This window comes from Oryctolagus cuniculus, chromosome 12 (genome assembly GCF_051225735.1).
Source record: "Oryctolagus cuniculus isolate XC-2025 breed Fujian yellow rabbit chromosome 12, ASM5122573v1, whole genome shotgun sequence".
In the NCBI taxonomy this organism is placed as follows: Eukaryota; Metazoa; Chordata; class Mammalia; order Lagomorpha; family Leporidae; genus Oryctolagus; species Oryctolagus cuniculus.
The window spans coordinates 3273653-3296961 of NC_142878.1; the positions used below are offsets into that span (position 1 = coordinate 3273653).

Consider the following 23309-nt stretch of genomic DNA (forward strand, 5'->3'; position numbering starts at 1 on the left):
AAGCATCACACTATGCCATTTGACTTTCAGGGGCCAGGTTTTATTCATTTGTTGATATCAACTAATAGCATTTCAGTAACTGATGATGAAGTGGTGGGCTATTTTGGTAAATCAAATGAATCATTGCTTGTATTTTCCCGTTATTCAGAGAACAAAGAACAATTCAGGTTACTTTTTTTTAATCATGCTACTTGTAACTAATGCCAAATGTCAGTATACACGTCTGTGATCAGAACATGTGCCTTATTCCCATTGGCTGATGAAGTGGAGGGTCTTTGTATAAATTAAAAAGTGGAATTTTGGGCTTTGATTCTGTTACGGAAGTTATCTTTTTGTGTAAGGAAGTATGAATTCAAATAGATTTGCTGATGGATTTTATATTTATCTAGATTCAACTATGTTGCTTTTGTTGGGTGTGACCTAAAATTGATTTCCTCAGTGAGGATGGAGAAGGTTCTGGTAGATTATCATGTTGATTAAGGAACGTTGATTGGATTTGGGGAGTATGTGGATGGATGAGTACTTGTCTGCCTGAGGGGCTTGAGGATATTTAATTATTGCTTTTGGCTCAGTAATCATTTTGTTTCTGTTGATCTCATGGTTTTGGTAACTTACGGGAACTTGTCCTGTGATCTTTCCTGGATAATTTGCCATCAGATTTGACTGTTGTTAATAACTTGTTGCAATGGATTTAGTTTATTTGATTGAAATATGAGGGGAAGGTTTGAGTATATTCTGTTGGTTTTGGAGGTGGAGTTTCTTGGGTTTTTGATGTAAAGGTGACCATGGTTGGTTCATGCTATTGAGTTTGAAGAACGTTGTTGTGCTTGAATTAGTGTGGGAAATAAATATATTGTGGTTATGAGCATTTTTTGGGGGGTGACACTAACAGGATTTTAGATGGATTGAAGAATTTTTGTGAAAGTACAAAGAAATATATTGAGATTCTTGAATAAAAGCTAGTTGTGTTAACTTTTGCTGTAATGCAACTGAACACTAGGGAGGCGCTCTTGAGTTATAAAAAATTACCCCTTCCAGTTGGGATTGGAAATTCCCCCTTAAATTTTGTCTTAAGATGATTTTTAGGCATCATAAAGAAGACAAAACTTCAATTTAATTTATGAAATAAAGGTTTTGCTTTTATTTGGAAACCATTTTACCCTTGGGGGGGTTAATCTTTCAAAAGATTAGTACTTAATATGGGCTTTAGATTCTCAAAGAATTATCCCTTTTTCAAAATGGCTTGATAAAACACCACTTCCTGTCCAGGGAGGAAGTTATTTTAGCTCAAGGACTGAAATATTTAGCAGATCTTTAGACAAAAGGAACAAATTACATTTCTCTCTGGCTTAAAAAGGGTGCTTGAGCTAGAGGGGGTTAAGAAGCCCTCCCCCACCCCTGATGGGGTGGTCTGGAGGGACTGGGAGGTGTGGAGGTGGGGGTCCTCAGGCTCCCTGGGATGGTGGATTTTTTTTTTTTTTTTGGTGGAGATGAAGGGGTGGGTCTATGGTACATCACCTGAGTTGTGGGGTAAATGTAGAGAGTGTCAATCAAAGGCAGAGCTCTCAGAGCTGGGAAGGAGGCTCTAGATGGCGGCTGTGCCTTAGAGAGAGCGCGCTCTGCTCCCTGCCTTCGCCTCACTTTACGCAACTTTCCCTAACTTTCGGGCAGCCTCAGGGGGCCCCCGCAGCCCCCTACCTCTCCTAGTGACTTACTAGGGTCGATTCGGACCTTTTTTAGGGAGAAAAGCAGCTTTTAGGAGCTTTCTTTTCGTGCCTTGTTGGAAAGAAGCAGCCGTACTGAGAGCCCAGGTCGTTGTTTTTTCCAGCTTAGAAGCCATGGCGCACCTCCATTTTTGTGCGCTCGCCTAATGAGGTTTTTTTCCTTCCGGACTCGTTTTGGTATTAATTATTGCTTTATTTTTTTGACCAGTTAACATATTTGAAGATTATTTTATTTATTTTTCGTTTTTTAACGGAGAATTTTGCCTTTATTTTTAATTATTTGGGATCTGTATTTTTCTACTACTAGATAGGACTCTTGCTTTGGACATACTACATGGATCAGGTAAGTTCACGATCATTAATGATAATTTCAAAGATTTGTATGCTAAACTTTGCTTTATTTTTTGTAAATATGAGAAATTCCTGGATGACGCAATAAGATACAGAGATTGTTAATTTGTATCCAGTGTGTTACTTTGAGAAACTTTCTTTATTGATAGTGATGCTTCGACTGTTCGGTTTCTCTTTTTTTTTTTTTAAGGAAAAAATAGAATTATTTTGGTTTTTCTGGTTGCTTACCGCTGTTGTGTTATATCAGTATCGTTCACATCGTCAGGACTTTGTTCCTGATGATAAAAAACCGTCCACAGAAGCCGGAGCTTACCTTTCTTTCAACTTTTGACAGTAAATACCTGGGCACAGGACTTCAAAGCAAACAGATTCCCCCTCCCCCTTACTATTTAAGAATTAAAAGATGATGAGAAATAAGGACAAAAGCCAAGAGGAGGACAGTTCGCTACACAGCAATGCATCGAGGTATGAGCTATCAACTTTCTTCCTTTTTGTCGTTTTTTTGGGGGAAACCTCAGCTTACAGTTGTTTACCTTGACAGACATGGATTGTTGTCTGTGCTATTAAAAGTATTTTTCTAATTTGGATTCGTTTTTTAAAGCATGACCTTGAGATTGCTAATATGCCACACCCTAATTTTTTGGTAGCAATTTATGAAAGTTGAGTTGTGACTTAAGGCCTCTTACAGCAGTCAAAAGGTAAGGTACCTTTATTCCAAGGGGCCTTTCCCGTAAACTACAGTTTTTCTGTCAGTAAATTTCAGTTTTTAGGTTTTTGTGTTGCAGAAGAATGACCTTGTCGGTTTAGCCATTGCTGCATTGCACCATTTTACATACAAGGCAGATTTTTTCTTTGAAGAATCTAGGATATCCAGACTTGTAGCTGGGGCCACACAGGAGCCTAGCAGTAGTAAATTCTAGTAAATAGACGTTTGGGAAAGTTATATGAATGAAAAAATGTACATTTAAAAGTGAAATTGCAAAAAAGACCCTTTGACTGATGCCTCTCAGTTTGTATTTTTATTTGACTATTTCTTTTGATACACTTGGCATTTTAGAAAATTTTGATTTATCAAAACATTTACTTGATGGTTACAGTTTTTGCATTTATGAAATCAAACTTATAACCACAGAAATCCTGGAACACTGATCAGATACTTTTGTGTTTGTTTCTGTGATTATAATTGTATATATTATGTTTAAAATATTTTAGGGTGTGTAATTGTATGCATTATGTTAAGTGCTTTCTGGTTGGGAAATGTATATTGCATTTTAGTTTTAGCTGCTGTAAATTTACTGACTTATTTCAAGAGTCATCTGGAATGCTTTATCTTCTGAAGTTTACAAATAATACTATTTGTTCAAATCGTGATTTCTTTCACATTCCTGGGAGTACATTCTTAGTGACTAAGGAATAAAGCCTTAATCTTAAGATATTTTTGTATCATCTGTGTATATTAATTTTTAGTGAATGCCCTTGTTTTTTCTTATGAATTGCCATATTACAAATTTTAAATCCTAGCTAATGTGATTGACTTTTTCCCCCAATTTTGTTTTAAATACATTTTTGTTAGGTTAGTAAATTTTAAAGTTGTGGGCACAGTTTATCACAAATGTTGGATTTTGCCTTATTAGACCAAAACTGTTTCAGCTTCGCTTTGAAAACACATTTCCAATTCTTTGGCAAATGGACTTGTCCGGGCCTGGACTCGCCCGTCTTCTGGACCGAGCTGCCCTGCAGCTGCCGGTTCCTGTGTGCAGGCAACTTCGCTGCCGGCCCTGCGTGCTTTCCTGGAAAGTCGCGGCAGTTCGAGGGGCCCGGCAGCCCACAGCTGACTCGCCAACCGGCCGGGCGCCGCCGCTCCCGGCCTGTGAGATTTGCATGGGCGGCTGCGGCCGGCGGCGGCGAGCTGCGGCCAGCCCGCCCCTGACCGCTGTCCAGGGGGCCCGGCGCGGCGCTCCCGACCTCGACCGCGCGGCCCGGCGGGCGGGGAGCCGCTTCCTGTGGGCTGCCGCGTCGCGGGCCCCAGCTGTGCTGTGTGCGCTCCCGCGCGTGGGGCCGGCCGCTCCGGGCCCCGCGGCCTGACCCCGCTCTCGGGCCTCCCTGGCGGGCCGCGCGGCTGCGTGGGGCTCCGGGCTCGGGGGCGGCAGCCATTTTATGGCGCCGAGAACGCCCTGCAGTCGGCATTTTTGAGGAGGCCGAAGCGGGGCCCGGAGCCCCGCAGCGCCCAGACGTCCCTCCGCGCTGCCCTGCTCGGCGCCCTGGTGCCGGCTGCAACGGGCAGCGCGACGGCGGGCGCAGGCAGCAGCGCCCGAGCCCATGGCTCTTGGTGCGGGGCCAGCGCAGTCACAAAATGGCTGTTCCTTTGTGCCGCAGCGCCGACAGACATACTGCATCGCACCGTGCGCTCGCCGGCAGCAGGAAGTTGCCGTCCGGGTTCAAAGGGCGGCCGGGGCCGGCGCCGGCCGCTGATTGGCTGCGCGCGCGCCTGGCAACAGCCGGGTCGCTGGCGGCGCCTGCGGGCGGCCCCGCCCCGTGACGTCGGCGCCGGCCGCGGGAGGGGCGCGCTGACGTCGCCGCGAGCGCGCCGGGCGCTTCCTGCCGGGCTGGCGCGTCGCCCGCGGGCGGGGTCGGCCGCGCTTCCGGTGGACGGGTCGGGACGTGGGCCGGCGCGCTGGGCCTCGCCCGCGGCGCGTGTCCCCGAAACGGCTTCGGCTTCTGGGGAAGTGCAGGGCGCGGGTCGCACAGCTTCCAGTCGGAGAGCTGCCCGCCGTCCCGGCTCGCGGTCTCTCCTCGCCCCCCGCGTGTAGGTCGGCCCCGGCGCCGAGCGCCCTGGCCGGAGTCCCCCCGCGGCACGGCCATGGCCCAAAAGCGGAGGGGCGGGTCCCTGAGCTTGCCCCCGTGCGTTTTCACTTGGTACCGCACGTTCTCTCAGTTGGCCTTTGACGGAGACAAACTCAGGTCAGTACGTGCCGCTTGGTTTGTCTCAGGGTCTCGGTGGAGAGGCCCCCGCCCGCCCCGGCCTCACGCCCCCTGCCGCCCCGCCCCCTGCCGCCCCGCCCCCGGCTCGCAGGTGCAAGGGGGCGTGTGCCGTGGGAGCCGGCCGCAGCGGTGTCGTCAGCGGCGTGACGTCACGCGGCTGCTCGCCGGCCCCCTCCCCGAGGGAACGTGGACTCGGGCCTGTGCTCCGGTTGGAACCTGCGGTCCCGCCGGGGGTCGGCGCCCGGGGCGCGGGCTCAGGTTGTAGGAGCGGCCCCCGCCCACCGCCCCTGCCGGAGCCCAGCGACTTTGCGGCGCTGCACCCGGGCGCTCAGCCATCCTTGCCGGGATAGCGTTTCAATAGCTTTTAGCTCTGCTGAGGATTTTCCTTGTCGGTTGGCTTCTGGCAGAGCAACGTAAACCCGAGTGAATTGAATGCAGGGAGGCTGCTCTGCGGGTTTGCCCTTGCGGGGGCTGCGCGCCGCAGAGCCCCCAGCCCCGGGCTTGGCCTCCAGGTTGGCCTTGTACTCTAACGAGGCTGCAGGCGCGTCTTGGACGCAGAGCCGGCCCACCAGCCCAGGGACATCGAGCCCGGATCGTGGAGAGCGCGGTGTGCAGCTCCGCTTCCTTCCCTCGTAGTGCGCTCTGAACGTGGGGTACGGTCCCCAGCTCAGCCCGTTTCTGCGGGATACGGGTCCCCCGCTCAGCCCTTCTCTGGGGTTATGGGTCCCCCCGCTCAGCCCTTCTCTGGGGTTATGGGTCCCCCCGCTCAGCCCTTCTCTGGGGTTATGGCCCCCAGCTCAGCCCGTTTCTGCGGGGTTATGGGTCCCCCCGCTCAGCCCTTCTCTGGGATTATAGGTCCCCCGCTCAGCCCCTTCTCTGGGATTATGGGTCCCCCCGCTCAGCCCCTTCTCTGGGGTTATGGGTCCCCCGCTCAGCCCCTTTTCAAGGTCTCCAGTGCAGTTCACCCCGACAGCATTTCCTTCCCTTTGCTGGAGCCCCTGCTGTCGGGGAAACGAGACCCCCGTCTCTCGGGAGTCCCGGCGTTCTCAGCACAGCCCTGGATTTGTGCTCCCGCCTGCCTGGCAGGAGCCGCCCCCATGAGGGCTAACGTTCCGGTGTTTGCTTTCGCACTGAGGTCTCTGTCCCCAGCGAGGCCAGCCGGGCCCTCCTTGCTGGACCTGGGGTTTTCCGCGTGTGCAGTGAGCTCCTGGCACCGTGCATTGGTCGCGAAGGGGTTCGCGAAGCAGCCGCAGCGCCCCGCGTGCCGAGCCATCGCGCCGGCCTCGCTCTTGCCCCTTCCACCTCTGTCTCGGGGAGCCGGCGGGGGCACGTGGCTGAGCCGGTGGCGAGTGAGAGAGAACCTTGCGTGCACGGTGCGTGGTTCCCTCTTGGGTGTGCGGAGCGGCTCACCGGGCTGCGGCAGCCTCGTTGCCAGAAGGCGGGCACCGAGGGCCGCCCCCGCTCGAGCCGGCGCTGAACCCCCCTGTCTGCCCAGACGCCCTGCATCCTGGCGAAGCTGTGCGCTCAGGGTTTGCGTGGGGTTTAGGTTCCTCTTGTCCTTTTGGGTTCTGGTTTAGCTGAGTTTCCCGTTTCAGACCTCAGAGGGAGGCTGGGAATGGGCGTGTTGGAAGCTCTCCCTGTGTCTCAGGTCCGCGTGGTGGTGTCTCCTTGGTCTCCAGTCTACCGCGGGAACTTCCTGCCTGACTTTGCTGAGAACTCCGGGTCTTCCCGCCGCCTGCCCTGTTTTCCTACTCCCCTCCGGCCGGTTCCACCGCTGGCTTGAGTTTGAAGTTTTGTGAGGAGGCTGGTGCGGGGTGAGAGGGGCTCCAGGCGGTGCGCGGTGGCCTGAGGGCCGGCCTGGAGGGACCGCAGAGCGCGGGTGCTGATGGGTGCCGCCGCGCCAGCGGTGGCTCTTGCCCACCGTGTTCCCTGCTCACACCCTTCATGCCCGAGCTTGGATGCTAGGATTCTTTGGATGCAGTCACAGTCCATTGTGAGCCCGAAACCAGGGCTGCAGCCCTGACCCTGGGCTCTGCCGCTGCACTGGAATTGTTAAGCAGCATTAGAAACACAAAACCCCATCGTGGACTATGGGGGTACAGTGCAGGCTGCCTCCTCTGTACGAGATGTTTCCAAGTCAGGCAATCCCTGGTAGCAGGTGATCTTCCATCTTGCATTTTACCGTGAAAGAAAATTGCACGCTATGAATATCCTGCAGTCAGCACCGGAGTCCATTGAGTTCGAGGGTGCCTTCTCTTCCGTGTGTGGGGGGTGTGTCCGTCCGTGCAGCAAAGGTGTTGGTGACCTGCTTCAGCCAGCGGACTCCTGACCGCAGCTGCCTGCTATTGTAGCCCCTGTGGGGTTCCTGCCACCCAAGGGGGAGACCTAGTTCCCTGCTCCTGGCTCTGGCCCAGGCCAGGCCACTGCAGATATTTGGGAGAGTGAACCAGTAGAAAGGGAGCTTTCTCTTTCTGTTTGGTTTGCTCCTGTCCTCTCTGCCTGTCAAATAAATAAATTCTTTTTCTAAAAAATTTTTTTATTTATTTATTTGAAAGAGTTACACAGAGAGAGGAGAGGCAGAGAGAGAGAGAGGTCTTCCATTCGCTGGTTCACTCCCCAATTGGCCGCAATGGCTGGAGCTGTGCTGATCCGAAGCCAGGAGCCTCTTCCAGGTCTCCCACACGGGTGCAGGGGCCCAAGCACTTGGGCCATCTTTTACTGCTTTCCCAGGCCACAGCAGAGAGCTGGATCGCAAGAGGAGCAGCCTGGACTAGAACCAGCGCCCATATGGGATGCTGGCGCTTTAGGCCAGGGCATTAACCTGCTGTGCCACAGCACCGGCCCCCAAATAAATAAAATCTTAAAACAAAAGTAAAACCACGGAGGGGGCTGACGGTGGGTGGCTGTGGGGTCTTGGCGACCACAGGGAAGCTTGCCTTTGTGCCGCTGATTCCCAGTGCCACACACACACTCCGGGTTTGGCCACGGCTTAAGGAGATTTGTGCTCCTCCTCCTCCTCTTTTCTTTTTTTTAATGTTGTTGTTGGTGCTCGTAAGTTTATTTCCCTAATAGATTTTGCTTGCAAATCACTTGGAGTGTTTGAAAACACAGGCCCACACCCAGCTGGATTTCCAGGGTTATGCAGTGTATGAGGTTGAGAATACCCTCTGCGTTTTGGGTTCTGTGTACGCAGGTGTAGGTACGCATTTCGGCCCTCAACTGCACTTGCTAAGAATCACCTGGGTGCGCTTAATCCCGTCGGCAGCCTCTGCCTGGAAGCGACTCCCCAGCCTGTGCTGAGCACCACCACCCAGGAAGCCTGGGCAGTAGGGCTGGAGAGTGCGCACGGTTTGTTTGGGTCTTTGTTTTGCTGCTTTTCAGCATTAGGATCTTAGGAGCCTCTGAGCCTGCTTACCTTTTAAAAAGTAAGATGAAGAATGAGATTAGTAAGTTTTCCTTCCTCAGAGAAATTAAGAATGTCTCCAAGGCAGTGGTTTGGGACTCGGTGTTTCCGTTTTTGCAGTGCCTGGAGACAAGTTGGTAGTGAACATTTGGGCTTGAGGGTGCTGTGGGCAGCTGTTGGGTGAGGCCGGAAATGCTGCCACACACTTGCAGCAGCACCAGGAGTCATCCAGTCCAAGACATCAATAGCACCATGATTGAGAAAATGCCGGGAACAACTTAGCAAAGTGCTTGCCGCGTGAACGTTGGTGGCTCTTAAAGCTGAGGCCCCTCACCTTGCCATTTCTCTGCCCTGAGCCAGGAACTCGTCTAACTTCCTGTGACATTGTGGGCCTAAGTTTTGCATTGACTTCGGGTCGCTGTCTCGCTGTGTACCTTACAGCGCCTCAGGACAGGTTAGCCAGTCAGGAGCTGTGAGACTCCTGGGCCCAGGGGACCCTGCCCGTCAGGACAGTGCAGCTGAACACTGACGGGGTGGAGACGAGGTGTGGAGTTGGCTAGGTAGACCTGTGTTGGTGAGTTGAAGTCTAAGGAAAACCTGTGTCCTCAGAGTTGCCTCTCACCATGGGGTCAGTCCTGTTTTTACCACGGTGGGAAGTTGGGTCCTGACTAGGTACGTATTTCCAAAGTGGTCACTCTGGCTTATGCCTTATCCACGCTCCTTGCCATAATGGCTATAACGATGAGAATGCCTTTGTGTTTTTTTGTTTTGTTTTTGTTTTTGTTTTTTAAGATTTATTTATTTGAAAGGCAGAGTTGGAAAGAGAGAGGTTGGTCTTCCATCTGCTGGTTCACTCCCTAGATGGCCAAAATGGCCGGAGATGTGCTGATCCAAAGCCAGGAGCCAGGAGCCTCTTCCAGGTCTCCCACACGGGTGCAGGGGCCCAAGGTCTTAGGCCATCTTCCACTGCTTTCCCAGGCTGTAGTAGAGAGCTGGATCGGAAGTGGAGCAGCCGGGACTCGAACCGGAGCCCACATGGGATGCTGGCACTGCAGGCAGCAGCCACTGCACCGGCCCCTGTGCCTGGTTTTTGATTGCCATTTGGTCGGTGCTTCATAAGCTATTTAGGATGACTCAGATGTTCATTGTTCATTGTTTCTTGGGGAGCAGAGTAGCGTGGTAAAGCCAGGCTGACTTCTGCCTGATTCCAGTGGAGAGTTTTAGAAACATGTTTCTTAAAGGTAGTTTGATTGTTTTCCTTTTTACTACAGCTTTTTTCTTTTAACAGTTATTTGTTTATTTGAAAGGCAGAATTAAAAGGAGACAGAGAAATCTTCCATCCAGTGGTTCACTCCCCAGATGGCTGCAGTCACCAGGTGTGGGCCAGACCTAAGCCAGGAACCCCAAACTTCTGGGTCTGCCACGTGGGTGCAGGGACCCAAGAAGGTGGGCCATCGTCTGCTGCTTTCCCAGGTGCATTAGCAGGAGCTGGATTGGAAGTGGAGCACCTGGGAATTGAACCTGTGCTCATAGGGGATGTTGGTGTTGCAGGCAGTAGCTTAACCCACTCTGCCACAATGGCAGCCCCGCTACTGTTTATCTCTCTCTCATTTAATGATTTATTTTTTATTTGAAAGGCAGAGTTAAAGAATCTTTCATCCATGGTTCACTCCCCAGACAGCTGCAAGGGCCCCTGGCTGGGTTTGTCTAGAGCCAGGAGCTGCTTCCTGGTCTCCCATGTGGGTGCAGGGGCCCAAGGACTTGAGCCATCTTCCACTGCTTTCCCAAGTGCATTAACAAATATCCGGATTGGAAGTGGAGCAGCCAGGTGTGGGACCATTGTGCCCATATGGGATGCTTGCATCCTAGGCTGTGGCTCTACCCTCTAGGCCACAACACAGGTCCCCTACAGTATTTCCTACTCTGGGAGGTAATGATAGCAGTCAGCCATTTTACTTCCTGAAACCGTTAAGCCGCATGTGTGCATTTTTTGTTACTTGAGGTTATTGTAAAGTTTGTGGAAAATGGGATTAAAAGATCATTTTAGCTAAAGTTATTTTTAGAGATCCATGCACATGAGAAGTCTTCACGAAGTTTGTGGGGTGGGCACGTGGCCTGACAGCTCTAACACCTGCAGTTGGAGTTAGGGCGCCCGGATCTGCGTCCTGGCTCTGCTCCAAACTCCAGCTTCCTGCCGATGTGCACCTTGGGAGGCAGCAGGTGATGGCCCGGGTACGTGGCTCCCTGCCACCCCTGTGGGACACAGACTGAGTTCCCGGCTCTGGCTCTGGCTGGGCTGCTGCAGGCATTTGGGGAATGGACTAGTGAATGGGAGGTCTGTCTCTCCCTGTTTTTCTTTTATCTCAAGTAAATTCTCTTTACATTTATGGAAATGCACATTGTGGATTCCAACATTTTTTGTACCAGAATTAAAATACTTTTCAGTTACATTTTCCATGAACTTTTATTTATTTGAAAGAGTTGACAGGAAGGGGGGGGGGAGGGAGAGAGAGCGAGCGAGCGAGCGCGAGTGAGCTTCCATATGCTAGTCCACTCCCCAGATGGCTGCAAGGCCAGTGCTGGGCCAGTCCAAAGCCAGGAGCCTGGAGCTGCATCCGAGTTTCCCGTGTGGGCGGTAGGGCCGCCGTCACCTGCTTACAGGGAGCTGGACTGGGAGTGGAGCAGCTGAGCCTGCTGGTGCGCTGGCTGCACTGCACGCGGGGCCCCACCTGCCGTGCCCCAGCGCCAGCCCCTGCCACGAACTGCTGACGTATCCTTGTAGATGGGCCTTTTTCAACAAATGCAGTTTAAGGATCTGATTGGATTTTGTTAGCAATTCAGGGATTGATTAGTGCCCTACCTTTAAGGACATGGGGAGCAGTCTGTGTAAGGTAGTTTGAACAGGAATACGGAAACAGCATAGTGCGAAACAAGCCGGTTGGTGAACGCGAGGTGACTGCTTGAGGTTCAAGTGAGGACACTTCCTCATCCTCGCTAGGACTGGCCTGTTGGGGGTGGGCGGGCTGTCCTGCAGGTACGATACTTCAGAAGGCTAGCGCGAGTGACTGGTTTTGGCTTGGTCGTTGCGGCCTCCTGCTGGACTGTCTCCTGTAAGTCCGTGCAGCTCTGGGCAGACGTTCCAGGAATCTAGGCAGAGCCCTGCTCCTGAAACCAGGCGATCCTGTTGCTCTAAGGCACCGCGAGGAATTTAGGAAAGGTCCCAGGAGACAAAGGTGCAAAGTCAGACGTAACCAGAACTGCTGGTCACCCTCTTGGCAGTCTCAGTCCGTGAAGCTGGCATTTAAAAAATGTGCGTGGTTCTTGATGTAGTTCATAACTTTAATTGTTTTGAAATTGTCATTTAATCTAACTCAGTCCTAATTTAACTGCTCTATTCAGCTACGTATTATGAGTGATACACATTTTACTTTGCATTTTTATACATGAATATGTAGAGTATATTTTGAGTAGAAGGCCAAACATTTGTTTTTTTTGAAAATTTATGGGTAATACCTTTATTGCGTCATCTGGTTTTTGCTTGGAAACAGCTACTTTGAAATCCCAGCACTGCCTGAGCCCCCCTCGGTGTCCGAGTCTCACTGGCAGCCCAGCACAGGTACCTGCTGCTGCTGGGAGCGGTGTGGGCGCAGCTGACGCCCCGATTGCTCAGGGAGGCCGGCCTCCCGCGTCGGACCCGGACTGCGCTGCGGCATGTGCGCCTCTGTCTCGCGTGTAAGCGACCCCTTGCTTCATCGCGCTGCTGTCCGCTCCTTAGGCTGAGGCGTCAGGCATTCCCGCAGATGTTAGGCTCGGCTCCAAATGTTATTTATAAAAGAATGATTTATTTTTATTTGAAAGGCAGAGTGATAGAGGGAGAGACAGAAGCCGTCCACCCACTAGTTCATTCCCTAAAAGCCTGCAACAGCTAGGGCTGGCCCAGGTGGAAGCCAAGAGCCAGGAACCCCATCCAAGTCTCCCTGGTGGGTTGCAGGAACCCGGATTCTTGGGTCATCATCTGCTGCCTCCCATGGCCATTTAGCCAGAAGCTGACTTGAAAGCAGAGCAGCTGGGACTCCAGCCTGCACACTCTGTTACGGGATACAGGTATCCCAAATGGTGACTTAACCTTACTGTGCCATACAATGCCTCTCCTCTGTTGGATTATTTTTAAATTTATTTATTTGAAAGGCAGAGTTAGAGGAGAGACTGAGAGAGAAATTGTCCATCCACTGGTTCACTCCCCAAGTGGTCGCAAACCCGGGGCTGGGCTAGGCAGAAGCTAGGAGCTTCTTTTGGGTCTTCACGTGGTTGCAGGGGCCCAGGCACTGGGCCATTCGCTGCTGCTTTCCCAGGCGCGTCAGCAGGGAGCTGGATTGGAAGGAGAGCAGCTGGGACTCGATGACACCCGTAGGGGCTGCTGGCTACAGGCTGTGGCTTAACCCACGTGCCGCTATGCTGGCCCCTGGATTTTAAACAAATTATGTATTTGAAAGACAAAGTGATGGGGATTGAGAGGAGACAGATGCAGGTATACACACACAGGAGGTCTCTTTCCTTTGCTGGGTCACTCCCCGATGGCTGCAACAGCTAGGGCTGGGCCAGGCTGAAGCCAGCAGCCGAGAATTCTGTCCTGGTCTCCCACATGGGTGGCAGTGGCCCAAGTACTTGGGCCATCTTCTGATTCCTTCCCAGGCACATTAACAGGGAGCTGAATTGGAAGTGGAACTGCCAGTACTTGGTGCTGTGGTATGGAACGCTGGCATTGCAAGTGGGGGCCTAACCTTAGCACCACAATGCCGGGCCCCTCTATTGACATTAAAAAAAAAATTTAAGACTTATTTATTTATTTGAAAAGCAGAGTTAGAGGGAGGGAGGGAGAGAGAGAGAAAAAAAGAGAGAGAGAGAGAGAGAGAAGTCTTCCATCCGCTGGTTCACTCCTCAGATGGCTGCAAGGGCTGGAGCTGTGCCAGTCTGGAGCCAGGAGCCTGGAGCTTCTTCCGGGTCTCCCACGTGGTGCAGGGGCCCAAAGGCTTGGGCCATCTTCTGCTTTCGCAGGCCGCAGCACAGAGCTGGATGGGAAGTGGTGCAGCTGGGACTCGAAATGGCACCCATTTGGGATGGCACTGCAGGTGGCGGTTTTACCCGCTATGCCACAGCATCCCCCCTCCCCCCACTTTTAAGAAAGATTTATTTTTACTATTTATTTGAAAGGTAGAGTGATAGAGATCTTCCATTTGCTGGGCCAGGCCGAAACTCCGAGGCTGGAACCACATCCAGGTCTTCCATGTGGGAGGCAGGACCCCAAGTACTTGGGTCATCTGCTGATTTCTAGGTGCATATCCCGGGAGCTGGATTGGAAGTGGAACAGCCACTGACACTCCTGATATGGGGTGGTGGTGACGCAGGCAGCAGCTTAATTGCCATGCCACAACACCAGGTTCACTGGAGTTTTGATATGTAATTCTTCACATGTTATATGTATAACACCAACATACTTTGTTCTTGAGAATCATAGTACATGGGGTCTGGTGCTGTGGCACAGTAGGTTAATCCTCCACCTGTGGTGCTGGCATCCCTTATGGGCGCTGGTTCTTGTCTTGGCTCCTCCTCTTCCAATCCTGCTCTCTGCTGCGTCCTGGGAAAGCAATAGAGGTGGCCCAAGACCGGGAGGAAGCTCCTGGCTCCTGGCTCCTGGCTCCTGGCTCTGGATCTGCTCAGCTCAGCTGCAGCTCTTGCGGCCCTTTGGGGAGTGAACCAACGGATGGAAGACCTCTCTCTCTGCCTCTGCCTGTCACTAACTCTACCTGTCAAATAGATAAATAAAATTAAAAAAATCACAGTACTTGAATTAGAGGCGGGGATGGCCTTGGAGATGCACGTTCCTGAGGAGCTACTGCCTCCAATATTCTTTACTGATAACAAATTTGTGATTAATAATCTTTGCCTTTCCTTCTTAAGACACACAGAATTGAGAGAGAAAGAATAGTTGTGTATCGTGTTGGTGGGTAGCGTGTGTGAGGAGGCAGCAGTGGCGCTCGGCTGGTGCTGTGGAGTGAGGTCTTGCACACACAGAGGCTTCGTCTCACCTGCTCACGGAGGCTGGGTTTCTGCAGATGGCTCAGGCTGTCCCATCACCGATCAGCAAGTAGTCATGTAATTCCAGTGTAGGTTACTTTGTGTTTTTGCCAGATTTTGCTTTCACCCACCACAGAAATACCACACTCTGCCAAGCAGTTCAGCCATTTTGTAAATTGTTAGAGGAATAAGCCTTAGGAGAATGGTGAAATGGCCGCTCTTGGCAGAGAACCGGCGGGCTTGCTCTTAAATGGAATGTTGCTGTGCTGCCCCCTTGTGGCTGTTTGGGAAATTAAATTGGTGTTGTAACTTAATCTGGCATGCTTTCAAAGTCCCATTTTAAGAATTATTTAATCACTCCATTTTTACCTCCTTCAGAAAGCATTTTGAAGTGTACCAGATCCTTTTTATCCACAAACTAAACGAAACATTATCTTCTTACAAGCATTTTTTTCTGTCGGAACCTGAAATCCTAGTTTTGATTTCTTGTTTTCCTTTGTTTTTGTATTTCCCTTGTAGTTATTTGTTCAATCAAATTTATTTTTTTTATTTTTTAAAAATTTATTTGACAGAATTATAGACAGAGAGAGACAGAGAGAAAGGTCTTCCTTCCGTTGGTTCACTCCCCAAAAGGCCGATACAGCTGGTGCTGCACCAATAAGAAGCCAGGAGCCAGGTGCTTCTGACTGGTCTCCCATGCAGATGCAGGGGCCCAAGCACTTGGGCCATCTTCCACTGCCCTCCCGGGCCACAGCAGAGAGCTGGACTGAAAGAGGAGCAGCTGGGACTAGAACCCGGTGCCCATATGGGATGCCAGCACCACAGGCAGAGGATTAACCAAGTGAGCCACAGTGCCGCCCCTCAATCAAAATTTATAAAGCTTGTTTGCAACTTAGGTTTTATTATTTAAAAGAGATGTGTTTTATTTACTTGAAAGTTAGTAGAAGGAGAGAGAGAGAGGAAGAGGAAGACACAGACATTTATCTTCCGTCCATTGGTTCATTCCCCAAACGGCCTCAGTGGCCAGGGCCAGGCCAGACTGAAGCCAGGAACCAAGAGCTGTCCCAGATCCCCCACCTGCGTGTAGGAGCCTCAGCCTTCCACTGCTTTCCCAGGTGCATTAGCAGGGAGTTGGGTTGGAAGTGGAACGGCCAGGATTTGAACCTGTGCCCATAGGGGATGCCTGTGCTGCAGGTGGCGACTCTTCCCACTGTGCCACAGCACCAGCCCTGCACTTAAGTTTTGAGTAACTTTCAGGTAAGTATGTTTTTTTGGTGAGGATTCTGTGTGTTTTTTTTTTTTTTTGCACCAAAATAAACATGCCTTTTAATCCATTTCCATGAACTTTAAAAACAAAGATTTATTTATTTGAGAAGTAGAGTTCCAAGGAGAGACAGAGAGAAAGGTCTTCCATCTGCTGGTTCATTCCCCAAGTGGCCCGAGTGGTCAGAGCTGGGCCAATCTGAAGCCAGGTGCAGGAGGCTCTTCCAGGTCTCCCATGCGGGTGCAGGGGCCCAAGCCCTTAGGCCTCCTCTGCTGCTTTCGCAGGCCATAGCAGAGAGCTGCATCAGAGGAACAGCTGGGACAGGAACAGGCGCACGTATGGGATGCCAGCACTGCAAACAGAGGCTTAACCTATGCCACAGCGCCGTCCCCTCCATGAAATTTTTAAAATAAATTTATTCATGTCATTGAAGAGATAGGTACGCCATCTGTGGCTTCATTTCCAAGTATTGAGCTGAATCTCAGTCTGGGTCTCCTGTGCATCTAGAGCCCCAGCTGTTGAGCCAGCACAGGCTGCCTCCTAGGACGCAAATGACCCGGAGGCCGGAATTGGGGGTGGAGCCTGGTGGTGCTCTGATCTGGGACTTGGCAGCCCCAGGAGGCATCTCCCGTACGCCAAATACCTGCCCCTCTCAGACTTTCTGTAGTACTGTGTGTGGTGAGTCGTCATTCCCCCAAATCCTATTTTGGTTTCCTTACAGATATTAGGCCACCACTGGAAATTAGGCAGTTTTATTACTTTATTAAGTATTACCCACCAATGCAGTTTAATATTTTTATTTACTATGTTGTAGGCTCTTTTTACCTCTTCTCCTCTAAATCAGCTTGAAAACCACAATTTAGTACTCACAGTGTTTAATATTATAATTAAGGGTTAATAGCAAATTGACATCATCTTTCAGGGAATACTTTCTTGAGGAAATAATTAGACTACCCTCAATGTGGAGCATTTTCAGAGTTTTTCTTCTTGTCAGTGAAACTTTATACTACAGAGCATATAATGTTTCTTTAAAATATGTCCATATTGTTGTGATCCCTCTCCCCCTCTTTTAAAGATTTATTTATTTGACAAGAGTTAGAGAGATCCTCCATCTGCCGGTCCTCTCGCCAGATGGCTTCTGTGGCTAGAGGTGGGCCAAGCTGAAGTCGGGAGCCAGGAGCTTCATCCAAGTTCGTACGTGGGTAGCAGGGACCCAAGCACTTGGGCCATCTCTTCTGCTGCTTTCCCAGGTGCCTTAGCAGGGATCTGGATTGGAAGTGGAACAGCCAGGACACAAAATCTGGTGCCCATGTGGCATGCCAGTGGATTTGCCCACCATGCCACAATGCTGGCTCTGACACTTTTTTTTTCTTTAAATATTTATTTATTTGAAAGGCATAGTTACAGAAGAGAGGCAGAGAGAGAAAGAGGGAGGGAGGGAGGTCTCCCATCCACTGGTTCACTCCCCAAATGGCTACAGTGGCCGGAGCTGGTCTGATCTGAAGCCAGGAGCCAGGAGCTTCTTCCAGGTCTTGCACGTGGGTGCAGGGGCCCAAGGACTTGGGCCATCTTCTACTGCTTGCCCAGGCCATTAGAGAGCTGGGTCAGAAGTGGAGCAGCTGGGTCTTGAACTGGCACTCATGGGATGCCAGCACTGCAGGCGGTCACTTTACCACTATGCCACAGTGCCAGCCCTGACCCTGACACTTTGAAAAATGTATGTTGACTTTGATTGGACTCATTGTTAGATCCTCAAGTAAAGGGTCATATGCTCAGGAGCTCCATCGTTACTTAACTTGTTTTGTGCTTCCCATATCTTTACTTAGGCCTGAAGGCAAATTTTGTTGAAAATAACTATAAAGATTAATCCATTTATTTGAAAGGAGTTACAGAGAAAGAGAGTGGTCTTCCATCTGCTGGTTCACTCCCCAGATGGTCGCAACAGCCGGAGCTGGCTGATCTGAAGCAGGAGCCAGGAGCCTCTTCCAGGTCTCCCACGTGGGTGAAGGGGCTCAAGCACTTGGACCATCGTCTGCTGCTTTCCCAGGCGCGCTAGCGGGGAGCTGGATTGGAAGTGGAGCGGCCGGGACTTGAACCAGCACTCACGAGGGATGCCGGTGCTGCAGGCGGTAGCCCCAGGTTGACTGATTTTGTGACTATTCTGGAAAGCTTTTTTCCATAAGCTTCCAATGAGAGCATCCTGGGAGTATGCGTGCCCAGGGGGCCTGTTGTGCTGTGCCGCCGTCTGGAGGTGAGACCCCCCCCACCGAGGTTGTGGGGTGAGAGCTCTGCCGAGCAGTCAGCTCTCAGCACAGTTTCCTGGCTTTGTGACTGCGGTAGTCTTCATAGGAAGAGAGCTGGTTAGTGAGCTGGTTAGTGAGCTGGGCCATTGTTTCTCCAGGAGAAATTGAGTTCTGACCCTGCTAGCTGCTCGTTAGTCTCATCTAGTTTACTTGACGAGGTTCTTCTTTTTTTTTTTTTTTTTTTGACAGGCAGAGTGGACAGTGAGAGAGACAGAGAGAAAGGTCTTCCTTTGCCGTTGATTCACCCTCCAATGGCTGCCGTGGCCAGCGCACCGTGCCGATCCAAAGGCAGGAGTCAGTTGCTTGCTACTGGTCTCCCATGGGGTGCAGGGCCCCAGCAGAGAGCTGGACTGGAAAAGGGGCAACCGGGACAGAATCCGGTGCCCCGACCGGGACTAGAACCCCGTGTGCCGGCACTGCAAGGTGGAGGATTAGCCTAGTGAGCTGCGGCGCCGGCTGACGAGGCTCTTCTAACAGGGACTTCGAGATACAGTTGCTTGTATTTCTCTTGCTGGCTGGATTCTTCCTGAGCAGCTTTCAGCTTGGGGAGTTCAGAGTCCAGATCTTTGATTCTGTGCTCTGACTGCTTGTTGACGTGCGAACACGCTGAGCTTCCTTGAGGTGAAGCGTGCACCGGCTGCTCATGTCCAGGAAGAAGGTGCAGCCGGCTGCTTGAGCTGGAAGATGATTGTGTCCTTGATCGTGGTGCCCAGACAGCTGAACTTTTGCATTAGGGCTAGATCTAGGTCCATGACTTCCAGGACAGGGGCTGGCCACCTGCTTCCCTGCCTACACTCAACGGAGACACCACCACTGGGCCCAGGAATTGAAGGGGGCTGGCTGCCAACAGGTCCTGAAACCTGATCCTTTGGGGTAGACCCCAGGCCTCTCACCCCCTCCTGGGGAGAAACTCACCTACTCTGGGTGTTCCTCATGCCACCACCTGACGCTTCGCCACCTGCTGTAGTACCTATCCTTTTGCGTTTCTTTTTCTTTTTTTTAAAGACTTACTTATTTATCTGAAAGGCAGAGTTGGGGGTTAGAGAGAGAGGGAGGTATAGAGGTAGAGGTAGAAGTCTTCTAGCTGCTGGTTCACTTTCCCAGTTGGCTGCAACAGCTGGAGCTGCGCTGATCCAAAGCTAGGAACTTCTACTCACATGGGTACAGGGGCTCAAGGACTTGGGACACCTTTTTTTTGTTTTTTAAAGGTTTGTTTATTTATTTGAAAGTCAGAGTTACACAGGAAGGAGAGGCAGAGAGAGAGAGAGAGAGAGTCTTCCATCCCCAGTTGGCCACAACGGCTGGAGCTGTGCCAATTCGAAGTCAGGAGCCAGGATTTTCCTCTGGGTCTCACAGGTGGGTACAGGGGCCCAAGGACTTGGGCCATCCCCCACTGCTTTTCCAGGCCATAGCAGAGAGCTGGATCGGAAGTGGAGCAGCTGGGTCTCTAACCTGCGCCCTTACAGGATGCTGGCACTGCAGGTGGAGGCTTTACCCCTTGCGCCACAGCGCTGGCCCCTCCTTTTGCATTTCATAGTGGAGCTTGTCCTATAAGAAATATGAAAAATGAGTAATGCCTTTATTTTTTATTTATTTATTTATTTATTTTTTAACAGGCAGAGTGGACAGTGAGAGAGAAAGAGAGAGAGAAAGGTCTTCCTTTGCCATTGGTTCACCCTCCAATGGCCGCCGCGGCCAGCGCACCGCGCTGATCCGATGGCAGGAGCCAGGTGCTTTTCCTGGTCTCCCATGGGGTGCAGGGCCCAAGCACCTGGGCCATCCTCCACTGCACTCCCTGGCCACAGCAGAGAGCTGGCCTGGAAAAGGGGCAACCGGGACAGAATCCGGCGCCCCAACCGGGACTAGAACCTGGGGTGCCAGCGCCGCAAGGCGGAGGATTAGCCTAGTGAGCCGCGGCGCCGGTGAGTAATGCCTTTATTAAGACTTAAGATTTTCTCTCAAGTCTTCATCTGTCTTGATGGTTCTGCAGTAACTTAGACGGTCAGTGTTGACATGCATTCAGATCTCCTCCTCTTGTGTAGGTTTGAGGTGCTTGCAACCCTTGCCCTGGGGTTGACTTGGTTGGATTCTTTCAGTGAACTAGTTCGGACGTTGAAAACGTGTGACATACAGTGAACAGCAGTGAGCTCAGCCTCAGCTCAGTCATGAATGTCACCAGTGTCCTCTGATCACATCTGCCACTCGGCCCCCAGAGCTGAATCAGTCATGGGTTTAGTGTTTACGTTTCTTGGGGGTTGAGCGTCTCATGTATACCTCAGATAACCTACCCAGCAGAGACAACCTCTGCTAACCGCTGATTAAGTGCATTTATAGGGCCAGCACCGTGGCTCACTTGGTTAATCCTCCGCCTGTGGTGCCGGCATCCTATATGGGCGCCAGGTTCTAGTCCCGGTTGCTCCTCTTCAGTCCAACTCTCTGCTGTGGCCGGCTTGGGCCCCTGCACCCGCACGCGAGACCAGGAAGAAGCACCTGGCTCCTGGCTTCGGATCAGCACAGTTCGGGCCATGGCGGCCATCTGGGTAGTGAACCAATGGAAGGAAGATCTTTCTCTCTGTCTCTCTATGTCTTTACCTGTCAAATTAAAAAAAAAAATGCATTTACATGCCAAGGTATGCACTGATAGAAACATGGCTGTGTTTACCTAGGGCATGCTACTGTGTGCGTTGTGCATGTCTGAGGGCTGCGCCCCCGTGGTTACAGAGGGGAAGCAGAGCTGGAAGGTGTGTCTGGATGTTCGGAGTTTTCACAGTGAGCGGTTTGGAAGCAGTCTTCTGCCTGGTGGCATAGAAGTCTGCGAGTACATCAAGGACACTCGTGTTTTGTCTGTTAGGTGAGCCATTTGATGATACCCTAATGTCCCCTCGCTGGGGAATGGGAGTTACATGTGTGCATTTGTGCGCAGGGCTGCCAGGGCGGGTGAGGCACTCAGCCGGCCAGAGTGTTCCTGCCTGACCCCTGCGTTGCCGTTGCAGAGCCGCACGTAAGCACCGAGGCCTACGCCTGTGGTCATCAGTGGCCTGACGCTGCTCGCTCACGTGCTGGTTGAAGATTTGCAGTCTTTGTTGATGTTGGGCTGTTTGTTTGTTTCGTGGGAGAACGTGGATCACACGGTGGTCCTGGGGCAGTCTTAGCTGCTGATGGTTGCTGCAGTCGATTCTGCCCTTAAGCCTTCTCTGGAGGTCAGCGTTCTAGTGATTGCAAGACTAAACCAGCCATTCCGAAAGGTGGGCCGATTGGGTGCTCCAGCAAGGCAGCCAGCCCCTCCCTGCTTTGCCAGGGGCAGAGGACATTGAAGAAGTTCGGCTCAGCCATCAGGTCTGGGGACGCCAATAGGGGACCGGAGTGTTCTTAGAGGATGGGCATCCTGGAGGCAAGGTAGTGTAGCGGCTAATGGCCGGGTCAGCGCACGGCCTTGCTGAGCCCGGGCCTTGAAGCTGCAGCTCCGACTCGAGCCTGCTGTTTCCCTGTCTGGAAGCACCTGCTGAGGGTGGGCTCAGGGAGGGTGTTCTCCGAGAGAGGGTGCTGCTTGGAGTCAGCTGCACAGGCCGTGGGTGCGGGGCGTGCAGGGGACAGTGCAGTGGCCTGCTGGGCTGAGGGAAGGAATCGTTAAGTGCTGGACCTGGAGAAAGTGGCGGAGGCCAGGTTCAGCCGGGCAGGCTGAGGTGCCTGGGAGGTTGTCTGTGCGCTGGGACTCCGTGCGGGAGACGGCAAGGCCGGGCCTCTGCGGACACTTTACCGTGAGGAATTTCGAGGAGAGTCATAGGGCAGTTCTTCAGTGTTCTTCAATCTCTCTTTTTACCTTAAGTCATTCAGCCTCTGAAGAAGCCTCAGGGTCAGACTCCGGCAGCCAGTCGGAGAGCGAGCAGGGCAGCGACCCAGGAAGCCGACATGGCAGCGAGTCCAACAGCAGCTCCGAGTCTTCCGAGAGCCCGTCGGAGTCCGAGAGCGAATCCGCGGGCTCCAAGTCGCAGCCGGTGCTTCCAGAAGCCAAAGAGAAGCCGGCCTCTAAGAAGGAGCGGATAGCGGACGTGAAGAAGGTATTTCCCCTGCTGCTAGATGCGAGTGTGCTGCCGCCGTCGTGTCCTGTGGGACGCGGCACGCCTGACCTGACCTTGCTGCTGCCTTTCCGACCTGCAGGGACCCCTTCTGGATCGATAGGACTCAATTGCACGAGCCATCCTGCTAGCGCACAGCAGGACGCGGTTTTGTAGTTTTAGCCTTTACTTTTCAAGAAGATGGTTACTTTTTTTCTGTACTGTGCTGATAAAAGAAAAGTCATTGGCAGATAATGGTGACTGTCCTTTTGATCATGGGACACAGTTGTAGGGCTTAGTGACAGATAATCACAATCCAAGAGAAAAGATAGTTTTCATTATCTGATAGACAGGAAACACTTCTCACAGACAAAAAGTGACCTATAATTAGGCTTGTAGGGTGTTTTTTTTTTTTAAAGATTTATTTATTTATTTGAAAGAGTTACAGAGAGAGAGAGAGAGAGAGAGAGAGAGAGGTCTTCCATTTGCTGGTTCACTCCCTAATTGGCCACAATGGCCAGAGCTGTGCCGATCCAGAGCCAGGAGCCAGGGGCCTCTTCCGTGTCTCCCATGTGGGTGCAGTGGCCCAAGATTTTGGGCCACCAGGCTATAAGCAGAGAGCTGGATCGGAAGTGGAGCAGCCAGGACTGAACTGGCTCCCATATGGGATGCTGGCACTGCAGGCGGCAGCTTTACCCGCTACACCACAGCGCTGGCCCCAAGCTTGTAGATTTTAATTGCTTAATTGCATAGTGTCTTCTATCAAAGAATAAAAAAAAGCAGAGATTGAGTTGTGTAACATTTTCCCATCGATGCCTAAACTTGAGTGTGCAGCCATTTTGTAGGAGACATCATCAGAAGGCAGCAGAGCCTTGTCAGTTTCCATTTTCAGAGAACTGTGTTTGGGGTCGTTGTATTGCTTTACAATGTAGAATAGCTTAATGAAATAAAATGTTGTATGCTAGTTATTTTTAGTTAAGCCTTGCTTGTCTAAGATGTGTCTATATATACTTCTTACTCAGATCGTTGTAAAAATACAAACAATTTTAAATTATCTGCAAGTCCCACAGAATACCTTGGGAAACCTGAAATTAAAAGCGAAGCAAAACTACTTTTTTCACTTGAGATACACTTGGTATTAACCGTGTTGCT

The 23309-nt window shown here is 51.4% G+C and overlaps 1 protein-coding gene across 13 annotated transcripts in view; it reads left to right on the plus strand.

The window, feature by feature from the left end:
• Window positions 1-1567: 1567 nt before the first annotated feature.
• The window catches only part of CHD2 (chromodomain helicase DNA binding protein 2), a 114159-nt gene continuing 92417 nt past the window's right edge, over window positions 1568-23309 (plus strand). For 4 of the 13 annotated variants that reach the window (XR_016218655.1, XM_051835173.3, XM_089311094.1 and 1 more), the window contains exons 1-3: window positions 1568-2067; window positions 2410-2540; window positions 21929-22160. Coding sequence is in view for 4 of the 13 variants with exons in the window: in XM_051835173.3 (XP_051691133.1) it covers window positions 2479-2540; window positions 21929-22160 (294 nt within the window). In the remaining 9 variants the exon portion in view is untranslated. Of the gene's footprint in view, window positions 2068-2409; window positions 2541-4703; window positions 5037-21928; window positions 22161-23309 lie in introns of those variants that run through there. The other 9 variants (XR_016218656.1, XM_051835182.3, XM_070053482.2 and 6 more) reach the window with 5 other exon arrangements.